Genomic DNA, 23,178 nt, shown 5'->3' on the forward strand with positions numbered 1-23,178 from the left:
TTTGATTTATCATTTGAGCAGCTGTTTTGGGACTTTGATTTATTATTTTATTTTAAATTTGTTAGGAAAAAAACTTAGATGTGACAATTTTTAATTCAATAATTACATTTGCATGGTCACAATGCATTGCCCCTGTCAAATTCTAAAATAAAATGCAATTGGTGATTTGACGTTTCATTTTCACTACAATCTCGAGGCAAGACTGCAATATTAAAATACAAATGTGAAAAAGGAACGGCAAATATATTTTTTCTTAACGTTTCTAAACTGCAAAGCGTTTTGCTAATTCTTACACAATAATAGTGACATTTCATTTTTATCATTTTAAAACTCAGCCTTTTTTTGTTAATAAGTTAGTGGGGCTGAAATTATGGAAGCTTGTTTCCGCCATGGAATACACTTATTGTGAGATATAAACTTGAAGAAAGAATGTGAGATTAAAATAATGACTTTTTTGATTGTATTTTATTTACAACACAACATAATCCAAATATAACGAAGATCAAAGGCACATTACTGAGCAGCATACTGATAAACAGTCAAACAGCTTTGTGCCATTCCTGAAACGGTTCCTGTTAAACATGTCATTTTCAAGGTGTTTGCTTTTTCTTTTTCCATGCACTAAAGAAAAAACTGCCCTGCCATCAGTAGTCAGTGATGGAGCTTGTTTTACCATGTTCGTGTAGAATATCTGTCTAGTGTAGCTTGATGATGATGGTACAACGCTCTTAAAATAAAAAGATTGAAGAGACTCGTGTGAAAGTTTGAGTCAGCAGGACTCACCAGTGACAGCTGTACTTACCCCCTTCCTTCATGCACAGCAAAACTAACAGGTAAATACACGCACCTATGCCCAATTGATGTGTCAATATAAACCGGAAGTGACAATTTCAAAATAAAAGACATTGAACCTTTCCTGCACCTACATTATTATGTATGATCAATATAGCAAAATTATCAATCACATTTAACATCTGAAAAATAAAATAATTCTCTTAGTCTTTTATTAAAGGTTTTCTTTATGGAATTAAATAAGAAATGTTAGAATGTCAATGTTAGAATTTAAATTTTGGTTTAAGATTCAATTTAAAGGGTATAAATATGTACATTTTAATTTTTCTCTCTTGAACTTCTAAGACAGAATCTTCCACCCTGTGATGTTTTATTTTATCAATTACAATTTATTACATATTGCCAGCAAAACCATGTCCTTCCTTCTGTGAATATGACACAAGTTGTAGGCACTGTGTAGGTTGTAGGTAATATGTCAAACTGTAATATTTTTTTTTTTACTTAATAGTAGATCTATGTGAAGCTCTGACAGAAACCTCTGCAGCTGTTCAGAGGAACGAATCAACTCTCAAATTATTTACAAAAGTATAATTTATTTATTTCCACATCCTTCTGAAAGCAATAGCGTCAGATGCTAATGTTGCTGCTTCAAGCCAAGATGCAAGAGGCTAAAGCGGATGATGGAGAGTCCAGTGGATTCAGTCCGCCGGACACACAGCTGGACACACACTTCTGGAGTGACTGTGACCGATCTTACACCTGGAACAACTAAAACACAAATGAGTTTTATTGCCTACATTGATGACACTCAGAACAGGTGAGAAAAGTTCCAGTTTCCCATTTTTAGGTGTAAATTATGAAGTGACTTTTTCGTGTAAAGAGCTCAATATTCATAGAGTTCAATATTCTCATAACATGGTTATCATTTACCGTCGGTACTTCTCCTGGATGTTTCCGTCTCAGGTCCTTCATCTCATCCTGAGCTCTTGTTTTTGGTGGATTTTTTCAGCAAACGGAAAGTTGCCTAAATTCATTGCATTTAGAATAGGTGAGATTTTCAAAATACACCTTATTAAATAGTTTTTAGCTCATGGCTCAGTACCTAAAACCATTTGTGGTGAACAACCCTGTCCAGATCAAACCGACGCTCTGGCTTCTGCTGCAGAAGGGAGCAGATCAATTCGCAGCATTCTGTGAGAAAGATGGAGCGACGTGTGATTATTACCGTAAACTTTACTGTACATCCGCTCTACTTTCATTCTTCTAAGCTGTGAGATCTTCAGGTCAGACACCCGGGACAAATTCCTGCATTATCTATACAGCGACCTCCTATAAAGCCTAGGAAGTTTTGCATTAGAAAATTATGTACATGAAGTAATAAACAAATCACCTTCTGTCAAGCCAGGTTTGTACCAGGTGTTCATATTGGTCCTGTACAAGTCGAAACTATCTGGAAAGTGTCCACACAGCATTCTGAACAACAGGATCCCCAGAGACCAGACCGTCGCCGGCTTTCCATGAAACTCGCCCTTCGTTCTGTACTCGGGAGGGCAGTACAAAACTGTGCCTGGAGGAAAGAGTGTTTGATGTGTAAGTCTCTACCACAGCATGTCTTCTCAGCATCCATTAGCATACGAGTGTTGAGTTAACTGATTCACTAGAGTTTTGAGAACTAATACACACCAGAGTAACTCGTGTAGGCAGATTCTGACAGGAGATCACCGCATCCAAAGTCAATGAGTTTGACATCGAGTTTCTTTAAGTCTATCAGCAGGTTCTCTAGTTTGATGTCGCCATGGTAAACTCCACGGCGACAGCACGCATCAGCGGCTAGTGTCGCCGTCCACATGATGAGTCGCGCAAACTTCTCCTCAATGCTGCCGCCGCTGCGTTGCACAAAGTCAGACACATCCATGCAGTGCGAGAAACGCTCGAGGACCATGACGTAGAAGTCCTGCTGATCCTGCCAGTCCAGCAGCCTGATGATGTCCATCGCTGGACCTTTATTGGGACCTTTATTGGCCAGGATTGTCAGAGCGACTTCTTTGGGAAGGGGTTCGGGATGATCAGGCTGGGAGAAAGAAACATTATATGATGTCAGATGGTTTTAAATAGGGACTTTACTTTACACTTGTTTGTCTGCTGAAAAATCACTACTACTCACAATGCTGATATACTCTGTGTATTCCGTCTTTCTGACCAATTTCACTGCCACCTGATGGACAAAACAAAAAGCAATTCATGTGTTTAGAGATTATATCATAAATGACCAAGTAAGAATTTAAATCCTAACAGGTCAATAAGAGCCTTAAATAGTGAATATATGATACAGTAAGATGTCTTGCATTATAGGATAAAGTGAGATATCAAATAGGATGAGAAATAATTCAGATCAAAAACAATTCGCCTAACTAGTAGTGATAAGTTTAAAAAAAAAGTCAAACCTTCTGGCCATCCACCAAACGAGTGCCTTCATAGACAGAACCAAATCCACCTTGCCCCAGTTTACGGCCAATTGCATATCGGCAGCAAATGTCGTCTGTTAAAAGTTAAAAGTTAAAGAGAAGAAGACGATGTTTAGTGGTGCGTTGCAGATATTGTGAGATTATTGTTGGGGACTGTGGCAGATACTCACCCTCGGGTCTCATGTTCACTTGGTTACGGAGAGAAGACGTTTCACCGGCTGTGAGACGGACTGGAGCGTCGTGGACAGGAGGTTCCTCCAGATCAATGACCTCTACAGATCTAGAGATGGACTGTAGAGACTTTTGATCTAAAGAGGAGAATATCAGCACAAGTTAGCAGTCCATTAACTGATAAAAGAAAATACTGATTTATTAGATACAGCGATTATTTGATATTAAAGTAAATTACTAATTGTTCACCTATTGATTTTTAAAGTGCAAAGTACAATATTAGGCAACTAATTTTTACACTTTTGAGGTTACATCATTATTTTATTATAGAGAAAATTAAACACGTTTAAAACCATCCTAAAGGTGCAGAAAAGTTCCAGTTACTCGTTTAGGTGTAAATTATGAAGTGATTTTTTAGTGTAGGATATTAAACTATATATTCTCATAACATGGTTGTCATTTACCGTCGGTACTTCTCCTGGATGTTTCCGTCTCGAGATCCTTCATCATCTCACCCTGATCTGAGCTCTTGTTTTTGGTGGATTCTTTCTTCCATCTGAAAGAGAGACTCTTAAAGAAGTTGAAGTCGCCCCCTTTCTTCTTCTTCCTCTTCAGACGAGAGATGGGAAGCTGGAGGTCGTGAACCTGCTCGCTATCCGTGAACGGTTGTACTCGTGAACTTCTGTGTCCCATACTGAATCGCTGTTGTGTATCAATCCCTCTAAAGCAGCTACAAACTCAGTAAATGAGAACAGTGTGGAGACTACGTTACAATAACGCGCGAGGTTCTAAACACAATCAAACTCTCCATGGCGTCATACTGGCTCTGATGTCACTTAGCTGAGGCGGGAAATGTCTGTGTATTATTTGTGTTATATTGCTTACTTTTTTTATTTTTTACTTGTATTTTTTAATAATATCGGTATCTATATATTATAAAAAAAATATATATAGCCTATGTATTTTTTTATTGTTTTTTTTTTATCCTGTTGTTGTTTTGTGTTACTATTATTTTTTTGTATTTAATTGTTGTATGTTTTGTTATTGAATAAAACATTAAAAAAAAAAAAAAAGTGATTTGATGTGTAATGGTTTCTTTAAATATTAGGCTATAAAAATGTTATGGTATCCTCATGCTAGAATTACATCTGAATCTCACTGTACAATTTCTTAAAAAGTATAAATATGTCAATTTTCATTTTTCTCTCTTGAACTTCTAGGACAGAATCTTCCATTTTGTGATGTTTTATTTTATCAATTAAAATGTATTACATATTGCCAGCAAAACCATGTCCTTCCTTCTGTGAATATGAAATGTAAAATATACAATTTTACACAAGTTGTAGGCACTGTGTGGTAATATGTCAAACTTTTTTTTTTTTTTTTTTTTACTTAATAGTAGATCTCTGTGAAGCTCTGACAGAAACCTCTGCAGCTGTTCAGAGGAACGAATCAACTCACAAATTATTTACAAAAGTATAATTTATTTATTTCCACATCCTTCTGAAAGCAATAGCGTCAGATGCTAATGTTGCTGCTTCAAGCAAAGATGCAAGAGGCTAAAGCGGATGATGGAGAGTCCAGTGGATTCAGTCCGCCGGACACACAGCTGGACACACACTTCTGGAGTGACTGTGACCGATCTTACACCTGGAACAAATAAAACACAAATGAGTTTTATTGCCTACATTGATGACACTCAGAACAGGTGAGAAAAGTTCCAGTTTCCCATTTTTAGGTGTAAATTATGAAGTGACTTTTTCATGTAAAGAGCTCAATATTCATAGAGTTCAATATTCTCATAACATGGTTATCATTTACCATCGGTACTTCTCCTGGATGTTTCCGTCTCAGGTCCTTCATCTCATCCTGAGCTCTTGTTTTTGGTGGATTTTTTCAGCAAATGGAAAGTTGCCTAAATTCATTACACTTAGGTGAGATTTTCAAAATACACCTTATTAAATAGTTTTTAGCTCATGGCTCAGTACCTAAAACCATTTGTGGTGAACAATCCTGTCCAGATCAAGCCGACAGTCTGGCTTCTGCTGCAGAAGGGAGCAGATCAATTCGCAGCATTCTGTGAGAAAGATGGAGAGACGTCTGATTATTACCGTAAACTTTACTGTACATCCGCTCTACTTTCATTCTTCTAAGCTGTGAGATCTTCAGGTCAGACACCCGGGACAAATTCCTGCATTATCTATACAGCCACCTCCTAAAAAGCCTATGAAGTTTTGCATTAGAAATGTACTTGAAGTAATAAACAAATCACCTTCTGTCAAGCCAGGTTTGTACCAGGTGTTCATATTAGTCCTGTACAAGTCGAAACTATCTGGAAAGTGTCCACACAGCATTCTGAACAACAGGATCCCCAGAGACCAGACCGTCGCCGGCTTTCCATGAAACTCGCCCTTCGTTCTGAACTCGGGAGGGCAGTACAAAACTGTGCCTGGATGAAAGAGTGTTTGATGTGTAAGTCTCTACCACAGCATGTCTTCTCAGCATCCATTAGCATACGAGTGTTGAGTTAACTGATTCACTAGAGTTTTGAGAACTAATACACACCAGAGTAACTCGTATAGGCAGATTCTGACAGGAGATCACCGCATCCAAAGTCAATGAGTTTGACATCGAGTTTCTTTAAGTCTATCAGCAGGTTCTCTAGTTTGATGTCGCCATGGTAAACTCCACGGCGACAGCACGCATCAGCGGCTAGTGTCGCCGTCCACATGATGAGTCGCGCAAATTTCTCCTCAATGCTGCCGCCGCTGCGTTGCACAAAGTCAAACACATCCATGCAGTGCGAGAAACGCTCGAGGACCATGACGTAGAAGTCCTGCTGATCCTGCCAGTCCAGCAGCCTGATGATGTCCATCGCTGGACCTTTATTGGGACCTTTATTGGCCAGGATTGTCAGAGCCACTTCTGTGGGAAGGGGTTCGGGATAATCAGGCTGGGAGAAAGAAACATTATATGATGTCAGATGGTTTTAAATAGGGATTTTACACTTGTTTGTCTGCTGAAAAATGACTACTACTCACAATGCTGATATACTCTGTGTATTCCGTCTTTCTGACCAATTTCACTGCCACCTGATGGACAAAACAAAAAGCAATTCATGTGTTTAGAGATTATATCATAAATGACCAAGTAAGAATTTAAATCCTCACAGGTCAATAAGGGCCTTAAATAGTGTATATATGATACAGTAAGATGTCTTGCATAGGATAAAGTGAGATATCAAATAGGATGAGAAATAATTCAGATCAAAAACAATTTGCCTAACTAGAAGTGGTAAGTTAAAAAAAAAGTCAAACCTTCTGGCCATCCACCAAACGAGTGCCTTCATAGACAGAACCACATCCACCTTGCCCCAGTTTACGGCCAATTGCATATCGGCAGCAAATGTCGTCTGTTAAAAGTTAAAGAGAAGAAGACGATGTTTAGTGGTGCAGTGCAGATATTGTGAGATTATTGTTGGGGACTGTGGCAGATACTCACCCTCGGGTCTCATGTTCACTTGGTTACTGAGAGGAGATGTTTCACCGGCTGTGAGACGGACTGGAGCGTCGAGGACAGGAGGTTCCTCCAGATCAATTACCTCTACAGATCTAGAGATGGACTGTAGAGACTTTTGATCTAAAGAAGAGAATATCAGCACAAGTTAGCTAGCAGTCCATTAACTGGTAAAAGAAAATACTGATTTATTAGATACAGCGATTCTTTGATATTAAAGTAAATTACTTATTGTTCACCTATTGATTTTTAAAGTGCAAAGTACAATATTAGGCAACTAATTTTTACACTTTTGAGGTTACATCATTATTTTATTTTAGAGAAAATTAAACACGTTTAAAACCATCCTACAGGGGCAGAAAAGTTCCAGTTACTCGTTTAGGTGTAAATTATGAAGTGTTTTTTTAGTGCATGATATTAAACTATATATTCTCATAACATGGTTGTCATTTACCATCGGTACTTCTCCTGGATGTTTCCGTCTCGAGATCCTTCATCATCTCACCCTGATCTGAGCTCTTGTTTTTGGTGGATTCTTTCTTCCATCTGAAAGAGAGACTCTTAAAGAAGTTGAAGTCGCCCCCTTTCTTCTTCTTCCTCTTCAGACGAGAGATGGGAAGCTGGAGGTCGTGAACCTGCTCGCTATCCGTGAACGGTTGTACTCGTGAACTTCTGTGTCCCATACTGAATCGCTGTTGTGTATCAATCCCTCTAAAGCAGCTACAAACTCAGTAAATGAGAACAGTGTGGAGACTACGTTACAATAACGCGCGACGTTCTAAACACAATCAAACTATTCATGGCGTCATACTGGCTCTGGCGTCACTTAGCTGAGGCGGGAAATGTCTGTGTATATTTGTGTTATTGCTTACTTTTTTATTGTTTACTTGTATTATTATTAATATCGGTATCTATATATTATAAAAAAAATTATATAGCCTATATATATTTTTTTATTGGTTTTCTTGATCCTGTTGTTGTTTTGTATTAGGCCTACTATTATTTTTTTGTATTTAATTGTTGTATGTTTTGTTATTGAATAAAACATAAAAAAAGAAAAGTGATTTGATGTGTAATGGTTTCTTTAAATATTAGGCTATATAAAAATGTTATGGTATCCTCATGCTAGAATTACATCTGAATCTCACTGTACAATTTCTTAAAAAGTATAAATATGTACATTTTCATTTTTCTCTCTTGAACTTCTAAGACATAATCTTCCATCTTGTGATGTTTTATTTTATCAATTACAATTTATTACATATTGCCAGCAAAACCATGTCCTTCCTTCTGTGAATATGACACAAGTTGTAGGCACTGTGTAGGTTGTAGGTAATATGTCAAACTGTAATATTTTTTTTTTTACTTAATAGTAGATCTATGTGAAGCTCTGACAGAAACCTCTGCAGCTGTTCAGAGGAACGAATCAACTCTCAAATTATTTACAAAAGTATAATTTATTTATTTCCACATCCTTCTGAAAGCAATAGCGTCAGATGCTAATGTTGCTGCTTCAAGCCAAGATGCAAGAGGCTAAAGCGGATGATGGAGAGTCCAGTGGATTCAGTCCGCCGGACACACAGCTGGACACACACTTCTGGAGTGACTGTGACCGATCTTACACCTGGAACAACTAAAACACAAATGAGTTTTATTGCCTACATTGATGACACTCAGAACAGGTGAGAAAAGTTCCAGTTTCCCATTTTTAGGTGTAAATTATGAAGTGACTTTTTCGTGTAAAGAGCTCAATATTCATAGAGTTCAATATTCTCATAACATGGTTATCATTTACCGTCGGTACTTCTCCTGGATGTTTCCGTCTCAGGTCCTTCATCTCATCCTGAGCTCTTGTTTTTGGTGGATTTTTTCAGCAAACGGAAAGTTGCCTAAATTCATTGCATTTAGAATAGGTGAGATTTTCAAAATACACCTTATTAAATAGTTTTTAGCTCATGGCTCAGTACCTAAAACCATTTGTGGTGAACAACCCTGTCCAGATCAAACCGACGCTCTGGCTTCTGCTGCAGAAGGGAGCAGATCAATTCGCAGCATTCTGTGAGAAAGATGGAGCGACGTGTGATTATTACCGTAAACTTTACTGTACATCCGCTCTACTTTCATTCTTCTAAGCTGTGAGATCTTCAGGTCAGACACCCGGGACAAATTCCTGCATTATCTATACAGCGACCTCCTATAAAGCCTAGGAAGTTTTGCATTAGAAAATTATGTACATGAAGTAATAAACAAATCACCTTCTGTCAAGCCAGGTTTGTACCAGGTGTTCATATTGGTCCTGTACAAGTCGAAACTATCTGGAAAGTGTCCACACAGCATTCTGAACAACAGGATCCCCAGAGACCAGACCGTCGCCGGCTTTCCATGAAACTCGCCCTTCGTTCTGTACTCGGGAGGGCAGTACAAAACTGTGCCTGGAGGAAAGAGTGTTTGATGTGTAAGTCTCTACCACAGCATGTCTTCTCAGCATCCATTAGCATACGAGTGTTGAGTTAACTGATTCACTAGAGTTTTGAGAACTAATACACACCAGAGTAACTCGTGTAGGCAGATTCTGACAGGAGATCACCGCATCCAAAGTCAATGAGTTTGACATCGAGTTTCTTTAAGTCTATCAGCAGGTTCTCTAGTTTGATGTCGCCATGGTAAACTCCACGGCGACAGCACGCATCAGCGGCTAGTGTCGCCGTCCACATGATGAGTCGCGCAAACTTCTCCTCAATGCTGCCGCCGCTGCGTTGCACAAAGTCAGACACATCCATGCAGTGCGAGAAACGCTCGAGGACCATGACGTAGAAGTCCTGCTGATCCTGCCAGTCCAGCAGCCTGATGATGTCCATCGCTGGACCTTTATTGGGACCTTTATTGGCCAGGATTGTCAGAGCGACTTCTTTGGGAAGGGGTTCGGGATGATCAGGCTGGGAGAAAGAAACATTATATGATGTCAGATGGTTTTAAATAGGGACTTTACTTTACACTTGTTTGTCTGCTGAAAAATCACTACTACTCACAATGCTGATATACTCTGTGTATTCCGTCTTTCTGACCAATTTCACTGCCACCTGATGGACAAAACAAAAAGCAATTCATGTGTTTAGAGATTATATCATAAATGACCAAGTAAGAATTTAAATCCTAACAGGTCAATAAGAGCCTTAAATAGTGAATATATGATACAGTAAGATGTCTTGCATTATAGGATAAAGTGAGATATCAAATAGGATGAGAAATAATTCAGATCAAAAACAATTCGCCTAACTAGTAGTGATAAGTTTAAAAAAAAAGTCAAACCTTCTGGCCATCCACCAAACGAGTGCCTTCATAGACAGAACCAAATCCACCTTGCCCCAGTTTACGGCCAATTGCATATCGGCAGCAAATGTCGTCTGTTAAAAGTTAAAAGTTAAAGAGAAGAAGACGATGTTTAGTGGTGCGTTGCAGATATTGTGAGATTATTGTTGGGGACTGTGGCAGATACTCACCCTCGGGTCTCATGTTCACTTGGTTACGGAGAGAAGACGTTTCACCGGCTGTGAGACGGACTGGAGCGTCGTGGACAGGAGGTTCCTCCAGATCAATGACCTCTACAGATCTAGAGATGGACTGTAGAGACTTTTGATCTAAAGAGGAGAATATCAGCACAAGTTAGCAGTCCATTAACTGATAAAAGAAAATACTGATTTATTAGATACAGCGATTATTTGATATTAAAGTAAATTACTAATTGTTCACCTATTGATTTTTAAAGTGCAAAGTACAATATTAGGCAACTAATTTTTACACTTTTGAGGTTACATCATTATTTTATTATAGAGAAAATTAAACACGTTTAAAACCATCCTAAAGGTGCAGAAAAGTTCCAGTTACTCGTTTAGGTGTAAATTATGAAGTGATTTTTTAGTGTAGGATATTAAACTATATATTCTCATAACATGGTTGTCATTTACCGTCGGTACTTCTCCTGGATGTTTCCGTCTCGAGATCCTTCATCATCTCACCCTGATCTGAGCTCTTGTTTTTGGTGGATTCTTTCTTCCATCTGAAAGAGAGACTCTTAAAGAAGTTGAAGTCGCCCCCTTTCTTCTTCTTCCTCTTCAGACGAGAGATGGGAAGCTGGAGGTCGTGAACCTGCTCGCTATCCGTGAACGGTTGTACTCGTGAACTTCTGTGTCCCATACTGAATCGCTGTTGTGTATCAATCCCTCTAAAGCAGCTACAAACTCAGTAAATGAGAACAGTGTGGAGACTACGTTACAATAACGCGCGAGGTTCTAAACACAATCAAACTCTCCATGGCGTCATACTGGCTCTGATGTCACTTAGCTGAGGCGGGAAATGTCTGTGTATTATTTGTGTTATATTGCTTACTTTTTTTATTTTTTACTTGTATTTTTTAATAATATCGGTATCTATATATTATAAAAAAAATATATATAGCCTATGTATTTTTTTATTGTTTTTTTTTTATCCTGTTGTTGTTTTGTGTTACTATTATTTTTTTGTATTTAATTGTTGTATGTTTTGTTATTGAATAAAACATTAAAAAAAAAAAAAAAGTGATTTGATGTGTAATGGTTTCTTTAAATATTAGGCTATAAAAATGTTATGGTATCCTCATGCTAGAATTACATCTGAATCTCACTGTACAATTTCTTAAAAAGTATAAATATGTCAATTTTCATTTTTCTCTCTTGAACTTCTAGGACAGAATCTTCCATTTTGTGATGTTTTATTTTATCAATTAAAATGTATTACATATTGCCAGCAAAACCATGTCCTTCCTTCTGTGAATATGAAATGTAAAATATACAATTTTACACAAGTTGTAGGCACTGTGTGGTAATATGTCAAACTTTTTTTTTTTTTTTTTTTTACTTAATAGTAGATCTCTGTGAAGCTCTGACAGAAACCTCTGCAGCTGTTCAGAGGAACGAATCAACTCACAAATTATTTACAAAAGTATAATTTATTTATTTCCACATCCTTCTGAAAGCAATAGCGTCAGATGCTAATGTTGCTGCTTCAAGCAAAGATGCAAGAGGCTAAAGCGGATGATGGAGAGTCCAGTGGATTCAGTCCGCCGGACACACAGCTGGACACACACTTCTGGAGTGACTGTGACCGATCTTACACCTGGAACAAATAAAACACAAATGAGTTTTATTGCCTACATTGATGACACTCAGAACAGGTGAGAAAAGTTCCAGTTTCCCATTTTTAGGTGTAAATTATGAAGTGACTTTTTCATGTAAAGAGCTCAATATTCATAGAGTTCAATATTCTCATAACATGGTTATCATTTACCATCGGTACTTCTCCTGGATGTTTCCGTCTCAGGTCCTTCATCTCATCCTGAGCTCTTGTTTTTGGTGGATTTTTTCAGCAAATGGAAAGTTGCCTAAATTCATTACACTTAGGTGAGATTTTCAAAATACACCTTATTAAATAGTTTTTAGCTCATGGCTCAGTACCTAAAACCATTTGTGGTGAACAATCCTGTCCAGATCAAGCCGACAGTCTGGCTTCTGCTGCAGAAGGGAGCAGATCAATTCGCAGCATTCTGTGAGAAAGATGGAGAGACGTCTGATTATTACCGTAAACTTTACTGTACATCCGCTCTACTTTCATTCTTCTAAGCTGTGAGATCTTCAGGTCAGACACCCGGGACAAATTCCTGCATTATCTATACAGCCACCTCCTAAAAAGCCTATGAAGTTTTGCATTAGAAATGTACTTGAAGTAATAAACAAATCACCTTCTGTCAAGCCAGGTTTGTACCAGGTGTTCATATTAGTCCTGTACAAGTCGAAACTATCTGGAAAGTGTCCACACAGCATTCTGAACAACAGGATCCCCAGAGACCAGACCGTCGCCGGCTTTCCATGAAACTCGCCCTTCGTTCTGAACTCGGGAGGGCAGTACAAAACTGTGCCTGGATGAAAGAGTGTTTGATGTGTAAGTCTCTACCACAGCATGTCTTCTCAGCATCCATTAGCATACGAGTGTTGAGTTAACTGATTCACTAGAGTTTTGAGAACTAATACACACCAGAGTAACTCGTATAGGCAGATTCTGACAGGAGATCACCGCATCCAAAGTCAATGAGTTTGACATCGAGTTTCTTTAAGTCTATCAGCAGGTTCTCTAGTTTGATGTCGCCATGGTAAACTCCACGGCGACAGCACGCATCAGCGGCTAGTGTCGCCGTCCACATGATGAGTCGCGCAAATTTCTCCTCAATGCTGCCGCCGCTGCGTTGCACAAAGTCAAACACATCCATGCAGTGCGAGAAACGCTCGAGGACCATGACGTAGAAGTCCTGCTGATCCTGCCAGTCCAGCAGCCTGATGATGTCCATCGCTGGACCTTTATTGGGACCTTTATTGGCCAGGATTGTCAGAGCCACTTCTGTGGGAAGGGGTTCGGGATAATCAGGCTGGGAGAAAGAAAAATTATATGTCAGATGGTTTTAAATAGGGATTTTACACTTGTTTGTCTGCTGAAAAATGACTACTACTCACAATGCTGATATACTCTGTGTATTCCGTCTTTCTGACCAATTTCACTGCCACCTGATGGACAAAACAAAAAGCAATTCATGTGTTTAGAGATTATATCATAAATGACCAAGTAAGAATTTAAATCCTCACAGGTCAATAAGGGCCTTAAATAGTGTATATATGATACAGTAAGATGTCTTGCATAGGATAAAGTGAGATATCAAATAGGATGAGAAATAATTCAGATCAAAAACAATTTGCCTAACTAGAAGTGGTAAGTTAAAAAAAAAGTCAAACCTTCTGGCCATCCACCAAACGAGTGCCTTCATAGACAGAACCACATCCACCTTGCCCCAGTTTACGGCCAATTGCATATCGGCAGCAAATGTCGTCTGTTAAAAGTTAAAGAGAAGAAGACGATGTTTAGTGGTGCAGTGCAGATATTGTGAGATTATTGTTGGGGACTGTGGCAGATACTCACCCTCGGGTCTCATGTTCACTTGGTTACTGAGAGGAGATGTTTCACCGGCTGTGAGACGGACTGGAGCGTCGAGGACAGGAGGTTCCTCCAGATCAATTACCTCTACAGATCTAGAGATGGACTGTAGAGACTTTTGATCTAAAGAAGAGAATATCAGCACAAGTTAGCTAGCAGTCCATTAACTGGTAAAAGAAAATACTGATTTATTAGATACAGCGATTCTTTGATATTAAAGTAAATTACTTATTGTTCACCTATTGATTTTTAAAGTGCAAAGTACAATATTAGGCAACTAATTTTTACACTTTTGAGGTTACATCATTATTTTATTTTAGAGAAAATTAAACACGTTTAAAACCATCCTACAGGGGCAGAAAAGTTCCAGTTACTCGTTTAGGTGTAAATTATGAAGTGTTTTTTTAGTGCATGATATTAAACTATATATTCTCATAACATGGTTGTCATTTACCATCGGTACTTCTCCTGGATGTTTCCGTCTCGAGATCCTTCATCATCTCACCCTGATCTGAGCTCTTGTTTTTGGTGGATTCTTTCTTCCATCTGAAAGAGAGACTCTTAAAGAAGTTGAAGTCGCCCCCTTTCTTCTTCTTCCTCTTCAGACGAGAGATGGGAAGCTGGAGGTCGTGAACCTGCTCGCTATCCGTGAACGGTTGTACTCGTGAACTTCTGTGTCCCATACTGAATCGCTGTTGTGTATCAATCCCTCTAAAGCAGCTACAAACTCAGTAAATGAGAACAGTGTGGAGACTACGTTACAATAACGCGCGACGTTCTAAACACAATCAAACTATTCATGGCGTCATACTGGCTCTGGCGTCACTTAGCTGAGGCGGGAAATGTCTGTGTATATTTGTGTTATTGCTTACTTTTTTATTGTTTACTTGTATTATTATTAATATCGGTATCTATATATTATAAAAAAAATTATATAGCCTATATATATTTTTTTATTGGTTTTCTTGATCCTGTTGTTGTTTTGTATTAGGCCTACTATTATTTTTTTGTATTTAATTGTTGTATGTTTTGTTATTGAATAAAACATAAAAAAAGAAAAGTGATTTGATGTGTAATGGTTTCTTTAAATATTAGGCTATATAAAAATGTTATGGTATCCTCATGCTAGAATTACATCTGAATCTCACTGTACAATTTCTTAAAAAGTATAAATATGTACATTTTCATTTTTCTCTCTTGAACTTCTAAGACATAATCTTCCATCTTGTGATGTTTTATTTGATCAATTGCAATTTATTACATATTGCCAGCAAAACCATGTCCTTCCTTCTGTGAATATGAAATGTAAAATATACAATTTTACACAAGTTGTAGGCACTGTGTGGTAATATGTCAAACTTTCTTTTTTTTTTACTTAATAGTAGATCTCTGTGAAGCTCTGACAGGAACCTCTGCAGCTGTTCAGAGGAATGAATCAACTCTCAAATTATTTACAAAAGTATAATTTATTTATTTCCACATCCTTCTGAAAGCAATAGCGTCAGATGCTAATGTTGCTGCTTCAAGCCAAGATGCAAGAGGCTAAAGCGGATGATGGAGAGTCCAGTGGATTCAGTCCGCCGGACACACAGCTGGACACACACTTCTGGAGTGACTGTGACCGATCTTACACCTGGAACAAATAAAACACAAATGAGTTTTACCTACATTGATGACACTCAGAACAGGTGAGAAAAGTTCCAGTTTCCCATTTTTAGGTGTAAATTATGAAGTGACTTTTTCGTGTAAAGAGCTCAATATTCATAGAGTTCAATATTCTCATAACATGGTTGTCATTTACCGTCGGTACTTCTCCTGGATGTTTCCGTCTCAGGTCCTTCATCTCATTCTGAGCTCTTGTTTTTGGTGGATTTTTTCATCAAACGGAAAGTTTCCTAAATTCATTACACTTAGAATAGGTGAGATTTTCAAAATACACCTTATTAAATAGTTTTTAGCTCATGGCTCAGTACCTAAAACCATTTGTGGTGAACAATCCAGTCCAGATCAAGCCGACGCTCTGGCTTCTGCTGCAGAAGGGAGCAGATCAATTCGCAGCATTCTGTGAGAAAGATGGAGAGACGTCTGATTATTACCGTAAACTTTACTGTACATCCGCTCTACTTTCATTCTTCTAAGCTGTGAGATCTTCAGGTCAGACACCCGGGACAAATTCCTGCATTATCTATACAGCGACCTCCTAAAAAGCCTATGAAGTTTTGCATTAGAAAATTATGTACATGAAGTAATAAACAAATCACCTTCTGTCAAGCCAGGTTTGTACCAGGTGTTCATATTGGTCCTGTACAAGTCGAAACTATCTGGAAAGTGTCCACACAGCATTCTGAACAACAGGATCCCCAGAGACCAGACCGTCGCCGGCTTTCCATGAAATTCGCCCTTCGTTCTGAACTCGGGAGGGCAGTACAAAACTGTGCCTGGAGGAAAGAGTGTTTGTCTGATGTGTAAGTCTCTACCACAGCATGTCTTCTCAGCATCCATTAGCATACGAGTGTTGAGTTAACTGATTCACTAGAGTTTTGAGAACTAATACACACCAGAGTAACTCGTGTAGGCAGATTCTGATAGGAGATCACCGCATCCAAAGTCAATGAGTTTGACATCGAGTTTCTTTAAGTCTATCAGCAGGTTCTCTAGTTTGATGTCGCCATGGTAAACTCCACGGCGACAGCACGCATCAGCGGCTAGTGTCGCCGTCCACATGATGAGTCGCGCAAATTTCTCCTCAATGCTGCCGCCGCTGCGTTGCACAAAGTCAAACACATCCATGCAGTGCGAGAAACGCTCGAGGACCATGACGTAGAAGTCCTGCTGATCCTGCCAGTCCAGCAGCCTGATGATGTCCATCGCTGGACCTTTATTGGGACCTTTATTGGCCAGGATTGTCAGAGCGACTTCTGTGGGAAGGGGTTCGGGATGATCAGGCTGGAAGAAAGAAACATTATATGATGTCAGATGGTTTTAAATAGGGATTTTACACTTGTTTGTCTGCTGAAAAATCACTACTACTCACAATGCTGATATACTCTGTGTATTCCGTCTTTCTGACCAATTTCACTGCCACCTGATGGACAAAACAAAAAGCAATTCATGTGTTTAGAGGTTATATCATAAATGACCAAGTAAGAATTTAAATCCTAACAGGTCAATAAGGGCCTTAAATAGTGAATATATGAGACAGTAAGATGTCTTGCATTATAGGATAAAGTGAGATATCAAATAGGATGAGAAATAATTCAGATCAAAAACAATTTGCCTAACTAGTAGTGGTAAGTTAAAAAAAAAGTCAAACCTTCTGGCCATCCACCAAACGAGTGCCTTCATAGACAGAACCAAATCCACCTTGCCCCAGTTTACGGCCAATTGCATATCGGCAGCAAATGTCGTCTGTTAAAAGGTAAAGAGAAGAAGACGATGTTTAGTGGTGCGTTGCAGATATTGTGAGATTATTGTTGGGGACTGTGGCAGATACTCACCCTCGGGTCTCATGTTCACTTGGTTACTGAGAGGAGATGTTTCACCGGCTGTGAGATGGACTGGAGCGTCGAGGACAGGAGGTTCCTCCAGATCAATGACCTCTACAGATCTAGAGATGGACTGTAGAGACTTTTGATTTAAAGAGGAGAATATCAGCACAAGTTAGCAGTCCATTAACTGGTAAAAGAAAATACTGATTTATTAGATACAGCCATTATTTGATATTAAAGTAAATTACTAATTGTTCACCTATTGATTTTTAAAGTGCAAAGTACAATATTAGGCAACTAATTTTTACACTTTTGAGGTTACATCATTATTTTATTATAGAGAAAATTAAACACGTTTAAAACCATCCTACAGGGGCAGAAAAGTTCCAGTTACTCGTTTAGGTGTAAATTATGAAGTGATTTTTTAGTCTAGGATATTAAACTATATATTCTCATAACATGGTTGTCATTTACCGTCGGTACTTCTCCTGGATGTTTCCGTCTCGAGATCCTTCATCATCTCACCCTGATCTGAGCTCTTGTTTTTGGTGGATTCTTTCTTCCATCTGAAAGAGAGACTCTTAAAGAAGTTGAAGTCGCCCCCTTTCTTCTTCTTCCTCTTCAGACGAGAGATGGGAAGCTGGAGGTCGTGAACCTGCTCGCTATCCGTGAACGGTTGTACTCGTGAACTTCTGTGTCCCATACTGAATCGCTGTTGTGTATCAATCCCTCTAAAGCAGCTACAAACTCAGTAAATGAGTACAGTGTGGAGACTACGTTACAATAACGCGCGACGTTCTAAACACAATCAAACTCTCCATGGCGTCATACTGGCTCTGGCGTCACTTAGCTGAGGCGGGAAATGTCTGTGTATATTTGTGTTATTGCTTACTTTTTTATTGTTTACTTGTATTATTATTAATATCGGTATCTATATATTATAAAAAAAATTATATAGCCTATATATTTTTTTATTGGTTTTCTTGATCCTGTTGTTGTTTTGTATTAGGCCTACTATTATTTTTTTGTATTTAATTGTTGTATGTTTTGTTATTAAATAAAACATAAAAAAAGAAAAGTGATTTGATGTGTAATGGTTTCTTTAAATATTAGGCTATTTAAAAATGTTATGGTATCCTCATGCTAGAATTACATCTGAATCTCACTGTACAATTTCTTAAAAAGTATAAATATGTACATTTTCATTTTTCTCTCTTGAACTTCTAGGACAGAATCTTCCATCTTGTTATGTTTTATTTGATCAATTGCAATTTATTACATATTGCCAGCAAAACCATGTCCTTCCTTCTGTGAATATGAAATGTAAAATATACAATTTTACACAAGTTGCAGGCACTGTGTGGTAATATGTCAAACTTTCTTTTTTTTTTACTTAATAGTAGATCTCTGTGAAGCTCTGACAGGAACCTCTGCAGCTGTTCAGAGGAATGAATCAACTCTCAAATTATTTACAAAAGTATAATTTATTTATTTCCACATCCTTCTGAAAGCAATAGCGTCAGATGCTAATGTTGCTGCTTCAAGCCAAGATGCAAGAGGCTAAAGCGGATGATGGAGAGTCCAGTGGATTCAGTCCGCCGGACGCACAGCTGGACACACACTTCTGGAGTGACTGTGACCGATCTTACACCTGGAACAAATAAAACACAAATGAGTTTTACCTACATTGATGACACTCAGAACAGGTGAGAAAAGTTCCAGTTTCCCATTTTTAGGTGTAAATTATGAAGTGACTTTTTCGTGTAAAGAGCTCAATATTCATAGAGTTCAATATTCTCATAACATGGTTGTCATTTACCGTCGGTACTTCTCCTGGATGTTTCCGTCTCAGGTCCTTCATCTCATCCTGAGCTCTTATTTTTGGTGGATTTTTTCATCAAACGGAAAGTTGCCTAAATTCATTACACTTAGAATAGGTGAGATTTTCTAAATACACCTTATTAAATAGTTTTTAGCTCATGGCTCAGTACCTAAAACCATTTGTGGTGAACAATCCTGTCCAGATCAAGCCGACGCTCTGGCTTCTGCTGCAGAAGGGAGCAGATCAATTCGCAGCATTCTGTGAGAAAGATGGAGAGACGTCTGATTATTTCCGTAAACTTTACTGTACATCCGCTCTACTTTCATTCTTCTAAGCTGTGAGATCTTCAGGTCAGACACCCGGGACAAATTCCTGCATTATCTATACAGCCACCTCCTAAAAAGCCTATGAAGTTTTGCATTAGAAATGTACTTGAAGTAATAAACAAATCACCTTCTGTCAAGCCAGGTTTGTACCAGGTGTTCATATTAGTCCTGTACAAGTCGAAACTATCTGGAAAGTGTCCACACAGCATTCTGAACAACAGGATCCCCAGAGACCAGACCGTCGCCGGCTTTCCATGAAACTCGCCCTTCGTTCTGTACTCGGGAGGGCAGTACAAAACTGTGCCTGGAGGAAAGAGTGTTTGTCTGATGTGTAAGTCTCTACCACAGCATGTCTTCTCAGCATCCATTAGCATACGAGTGTTGAGTTAACTGATTCACTAGAGTTTTGAGAACTAATACACACCAGAGTAACTCGTGTAGGCAGATTCTGACAGGAGATCACCGCATCCAAAGTCAATGAGTTTGACATCGAGTTTCTTTAAGTCTATCAGCAGGTTCTCTAGTTTGATGTCGCCATGGTAAACTCCACGGCGACAGCACGCATCAGCGGCTAGTGTCGCCGTCCACATGATGAGTCGCGCAAACTTCTCCTCAATGCTGCCGCCGCTGCGTTGCACAAAGTCAAACACATCCATGCAGTGCGAGAAACGCTCGAGGACCATGACGTAGAAGTCCTGCTGATCCTGCCAGTCCAGCAGCCTGATGATGTCCATCGCTGGACCTTTATTGGGACCCTTATTGGCCAGGATTGTCAGAGCGACTTCTGTGGGAAGGGGTTCGGGATGATCAGGCTGGAAGAAAGAAACATTATATGATGTCAGATGGTTTTAAATAGGGATTTTACACTTGTTTGTCTGCTGAAAAATCAATACTACTCACAATGCTGATATACTCTGTGTATTCCGTCTTTCTGACCAATTTCACTGCCACCTGATGGACAAAACAAAAAGCAATTCATGTGTTTAGAGATTATATCATAAATGACCAAGTAAGAATTTAAATCCTAACAGGTCAATAAGGGCCTTAAATAGTGAATATATGATACAGTAAGATGTCTTGCATTATAGGATAAAGTGAGATATCAAATAGGATGAGAAATAATTCAGATCAAAAACAATTCGCCTAACTAGTAGTGGTAAGTAAAAAAAAAAAAAGTCAAACCTTCTGGCCATCCACCAAACGAGTGCCTTCATAGACAGAACCAAATCCACCTTGCCCCAGTTTACGGCCAATTTCATATCGGCAGCAAATGTCGTCTGTTAAAAGTTAAAGAGAAGAAGACGATGTTTAGTGGTGCAGTGCAGATATTGTGAGATTATTGTTGGGGACTGTGGCAGATACTCACCCTCGGGTCTCATGTTCACTTGGTTACGGAGAGGAGATGTTTCACCGGCTGTGAGACGGACTGGAGCGTCGAGGACAGGAGGTTCCTCCAGATCAATGACCTCTACAGATCTAGAGATGGACTGTAGAGACTTTTGATCTAAAGAAGAGAATATCAGCACAAGTTAGCTAGCAGTCCATTAACTGGTAAAAGAAAATACTGATTTATTAGATATAGCGATTATTTGATATTAAAGTAAATTACTTATTGTTCACCTATTGATTTTTAAAGTGCAAAGTACAATATTAGGCTACTAATTTTTACACTTTTGAGGTTACATCATTATTTTATTATAGAGAAAATTAAACCCGTTTAAAACCATCCTACAGGTGCAGAAAAGTTCCAGTTACTCATTTAGGTGTAAATTATGAAGTGTTTTTTTAGTGCATGATATTAAACTATATATTCTCATAACATGGTTGTCATTTACCGTCGGTACTTCTCCTGGATGTTTCCGTCTCGAGATCCTTCATCATCTCACCCTGATCTGAGCTCTTGTTTTTGGTGGATTCTTTCTTCCATCTGAAAGAGAGACTCTTAAAGAAGTTGAAGTCGCCCCCTTTCTTCTTCTTCCTCTTTAGACGAGAGATGGGAAGCTGGAGGTCGTGAACCTGCTCGCTATCCGTGAACGGTTGTACTCGTGAACTTCTGTGTCCCATACTGAATCGCTGTTGTGTATCAATCCCTCTAAAGCAGCTACAAACTCAGTAAATGAGTACAGTGTGGAGACTACGTTACAATAACGCGCGACGTTCTAAACACAATCAAACTCTTCATGGCGTCATACTGGCTCTGAGTCTGGCGTCACTTAGCTGAGGCGGGAAATGTCTGTGATTTGATGTGTATATTTGTGTTATATTGCTTACTTTTTTATTTTTTACTTGTATTATTATTAATATCGGTATCTATATATTATACATTTAATTTTTACATTTTTATATAGCCTATACATTTTTTATAGGTTTTCTTGATCCTGTAGCCTAATTGTTTTGTATTACTATTATTTTTTTGTATTTAATTGTTGTATGTTTTATTATTGAATAAAACATAAAAAACGAAAAGAAAAGTGTTTTTATCTGTAATGGTTTCTTTAAATATTAGGCTATATTAAAATGTTATGGTATCCTCATGCTAGAATTAGTAGGCTACATGTAAATCTTACTGTACAATTTCTTAAAAATATCAACAAATTAACTGTTTGCAGTTAATCAAATGTCCACAAACGGCAAAATAATAGTATTAAACATTGTACAGTTATGTTGTAAACAGGTTTATTAGAAATACATATATTATCGTCTGCTCAATAGCCTACATTTTGTAGAAAATATTAACATTTGAAGTGAATAGTTTTTTTTTTTTTTTTTACAAAACGTAGGGTGATATCAGCTAAATTGGGCCACTTTTCGGTAAATCGTTTGGGACAATAATACAACACCATATATGCCCTTTCCATGTGTTTTTATGATTAATAATGACTGTTTTTTATCATTTTGTGTTGAAATTATTTAATAAAATATAATTATTTAGGCCCTACAGTTCTTGAAACATCAGCTGTGCCAACTTTTTTTGCATGAGCAGTTTCAGGTAAAATGGGCCAGTCAAACTGCAAAGGGAAATAGTAATTTATCATCAATTTTAATTTTAAAACACAATTGCTTATACAGCCACATAACATTTAAAGTGTATTAAACAAAAATATTCATATGTGCCATTAAAAAAAAAAAAAACATTTTGGGTGCAAACCCACATATTAAAATGTGCTATTAAAAAAGTGTGTGTGCATGTGTGAGTGTGTGTGCGTGCATGTGTGAGTGTGTGTGTGATTGTGTGTGCATGTGTGAGTGTGTGTGCGTGCATGTGTGAGTGTGTGTGTGATTGTGTGAGTGTGTGTGTGATTGTGTGTGCGTGTGTGCATGTGTGAGTGTGTGCAATGTGCATGTATGAGTGTGTGTGCGTGCATGTGTGAGTGTGATTGTGTGTGCGTGTGTGCATGTGTGAGTGTGTGCAATGTGCATGTGTGAGTGTGAGTGTGTGCGTGTGTGCATGTGTGAGTGTGTGCAATGTGCATGTGTGAGTGTGTGCATGTGTGAGTGTGTGTGCATGCATGTGTGAGTGTGTGTGCGTGCATGTGTGAGTGTGATTGTGTGTGCGTGTGTGCATGTGTGAGTGTGTGCAATGT

At 38.4% G+C, this 23,178-nt stretch overlaps 3 protein-coding genes across 3 annotated transcripts; all 3 read right to left on the reverse strand.

Moving 5' to 3' along the window:
• Positions 1-1,868: 1,868 nt before the first annotated feature.
• On the reverse strand, positions 1,869-3,335 carry LOC306987913 (serine/threonine-protein kinase pim-2-like; the record flags this gene model as incomplete). Its single annotated transcript, XM_079592553.1, has 5 exons — positions 1,869-1,983; positions 2,183-2,359; positions 2,476-2,863; positions 2,957-3,007; positions 3,237-3,335. Coding segments are annotated over 5 exons (804 nt in total), but the record flags the coding sequence as incomplete, so codon positions are not given.
• A 5,404-nt stretch (positions 3,336-8,739) lies between these two features.
• On the reverse strand, positions 8,740-10,341 carry LOC306992489 (serine/threonine-protein kinase pim-1-like). Its single transcript, XM_079601434.1, has 6 exons — positions 10,254-10,341; positions 9,974-10,024; positions 9,493-9,880; positions 9,200-9,376; positions 8,912-9,000; positions 8,740-8,833 (listed from the first exon to the last, which is right to left on the reverse strand). Exons 3-5 carry the CDS (start codon positions 9,800-9,802, stop codon positions 8,912-8,914), a joined length of 576 nt encoding a protein of 191 aa, XP_079457560.1. The 5' UTR covers positions 9,803-9,880; positions 9,974-10,024; positions 10,254-10,341; the 3' UTR covers positions 8,740-8,833.
• Positions 10,342-19,330: 8,989 nt separating this feature from the next.
• LOC306989741 (serine/threonine-protein kinase pim-2-like) lies at positions 19,331-21,034 on the reverse strand. Its single transcript, XM_079595698.1, has 7 exons — positions 20,961-21,034; positions 20,777-20,871; positions 20,495-20,545; positions 20,019-20,406; positions 19,722-19,898; positions 19,438-19,526; positions 19,331-19,359 (listed from the first exon to the last, which is right to left on the reverse strand). The coding sequence occupies exons 1-6, from the start codon at positions 20,971-20,973 to the stop codon at positions 19,438-19,440; spliced, it is 813 nt and encodes a 270-aa protein (XP_079451824.1). The 5' UTR covers positions 20,974-21,034; the 3' UTR covers positions 19,331-19,359.
• Between the last annotated feature and the right edge of the window lie 2,144 nt (positions 21,035-23,178).

Source organism: Phoxinus phoxinus (assembly GCF_949152265.1).
Source record: "Phoxinus phoxinus genome assembly, chromosome: 2".
Taxonomy (NCBI): Eukaryota; Metazoa; Chordata; class Actinopteri; order Cypriniformes; family Leuciscidae; genus Phoxinus; species Phoxinus phoxinus.

Excerpts from the sequence above, each read along its gene's own strand:
- LOC306992489 (XM_079601434.1), bottom strand. The coding sequence starts at position 9,802 with ATGGACATCATCAGGCTGCTGGACTGGCAGGATCAGCAGGACTTCTAC. Across the intron at positions 9,377-9,492 it reads TGCCTACACGAGTTACTCTG|GCACAGTTTTGTACTGCCCT; the intron begins GTGTGTATTAGT and ends TCTTTCCTCCAG. Across the intron at positions 9,001-9,199 it reads CAAACCTGGCTTGACAGAAG|AATGCTGCGAATTGATCTGC; the intron begins GTGATTTGTTTA and ends TCTTTCTCACAG.
- LOC306989741 (XM_079595698.1), bottom strand. Across the intron at positions 20,546-20,776 it reads GTTTGGTGGATGGCCAGAAG|GTGGCAGTGAAATTGGTCAG; the intron begins GTTTGACTTTTT and ends TTTGTCCATCAG. Across the intron at positions 20,407-20,494 it reads ACACAGAGTATATCAGCATT|CCTGATCATCCCGAACCCCT; the intron begins GTGAGTAGTATT and ends TCTTTCTTCCAG.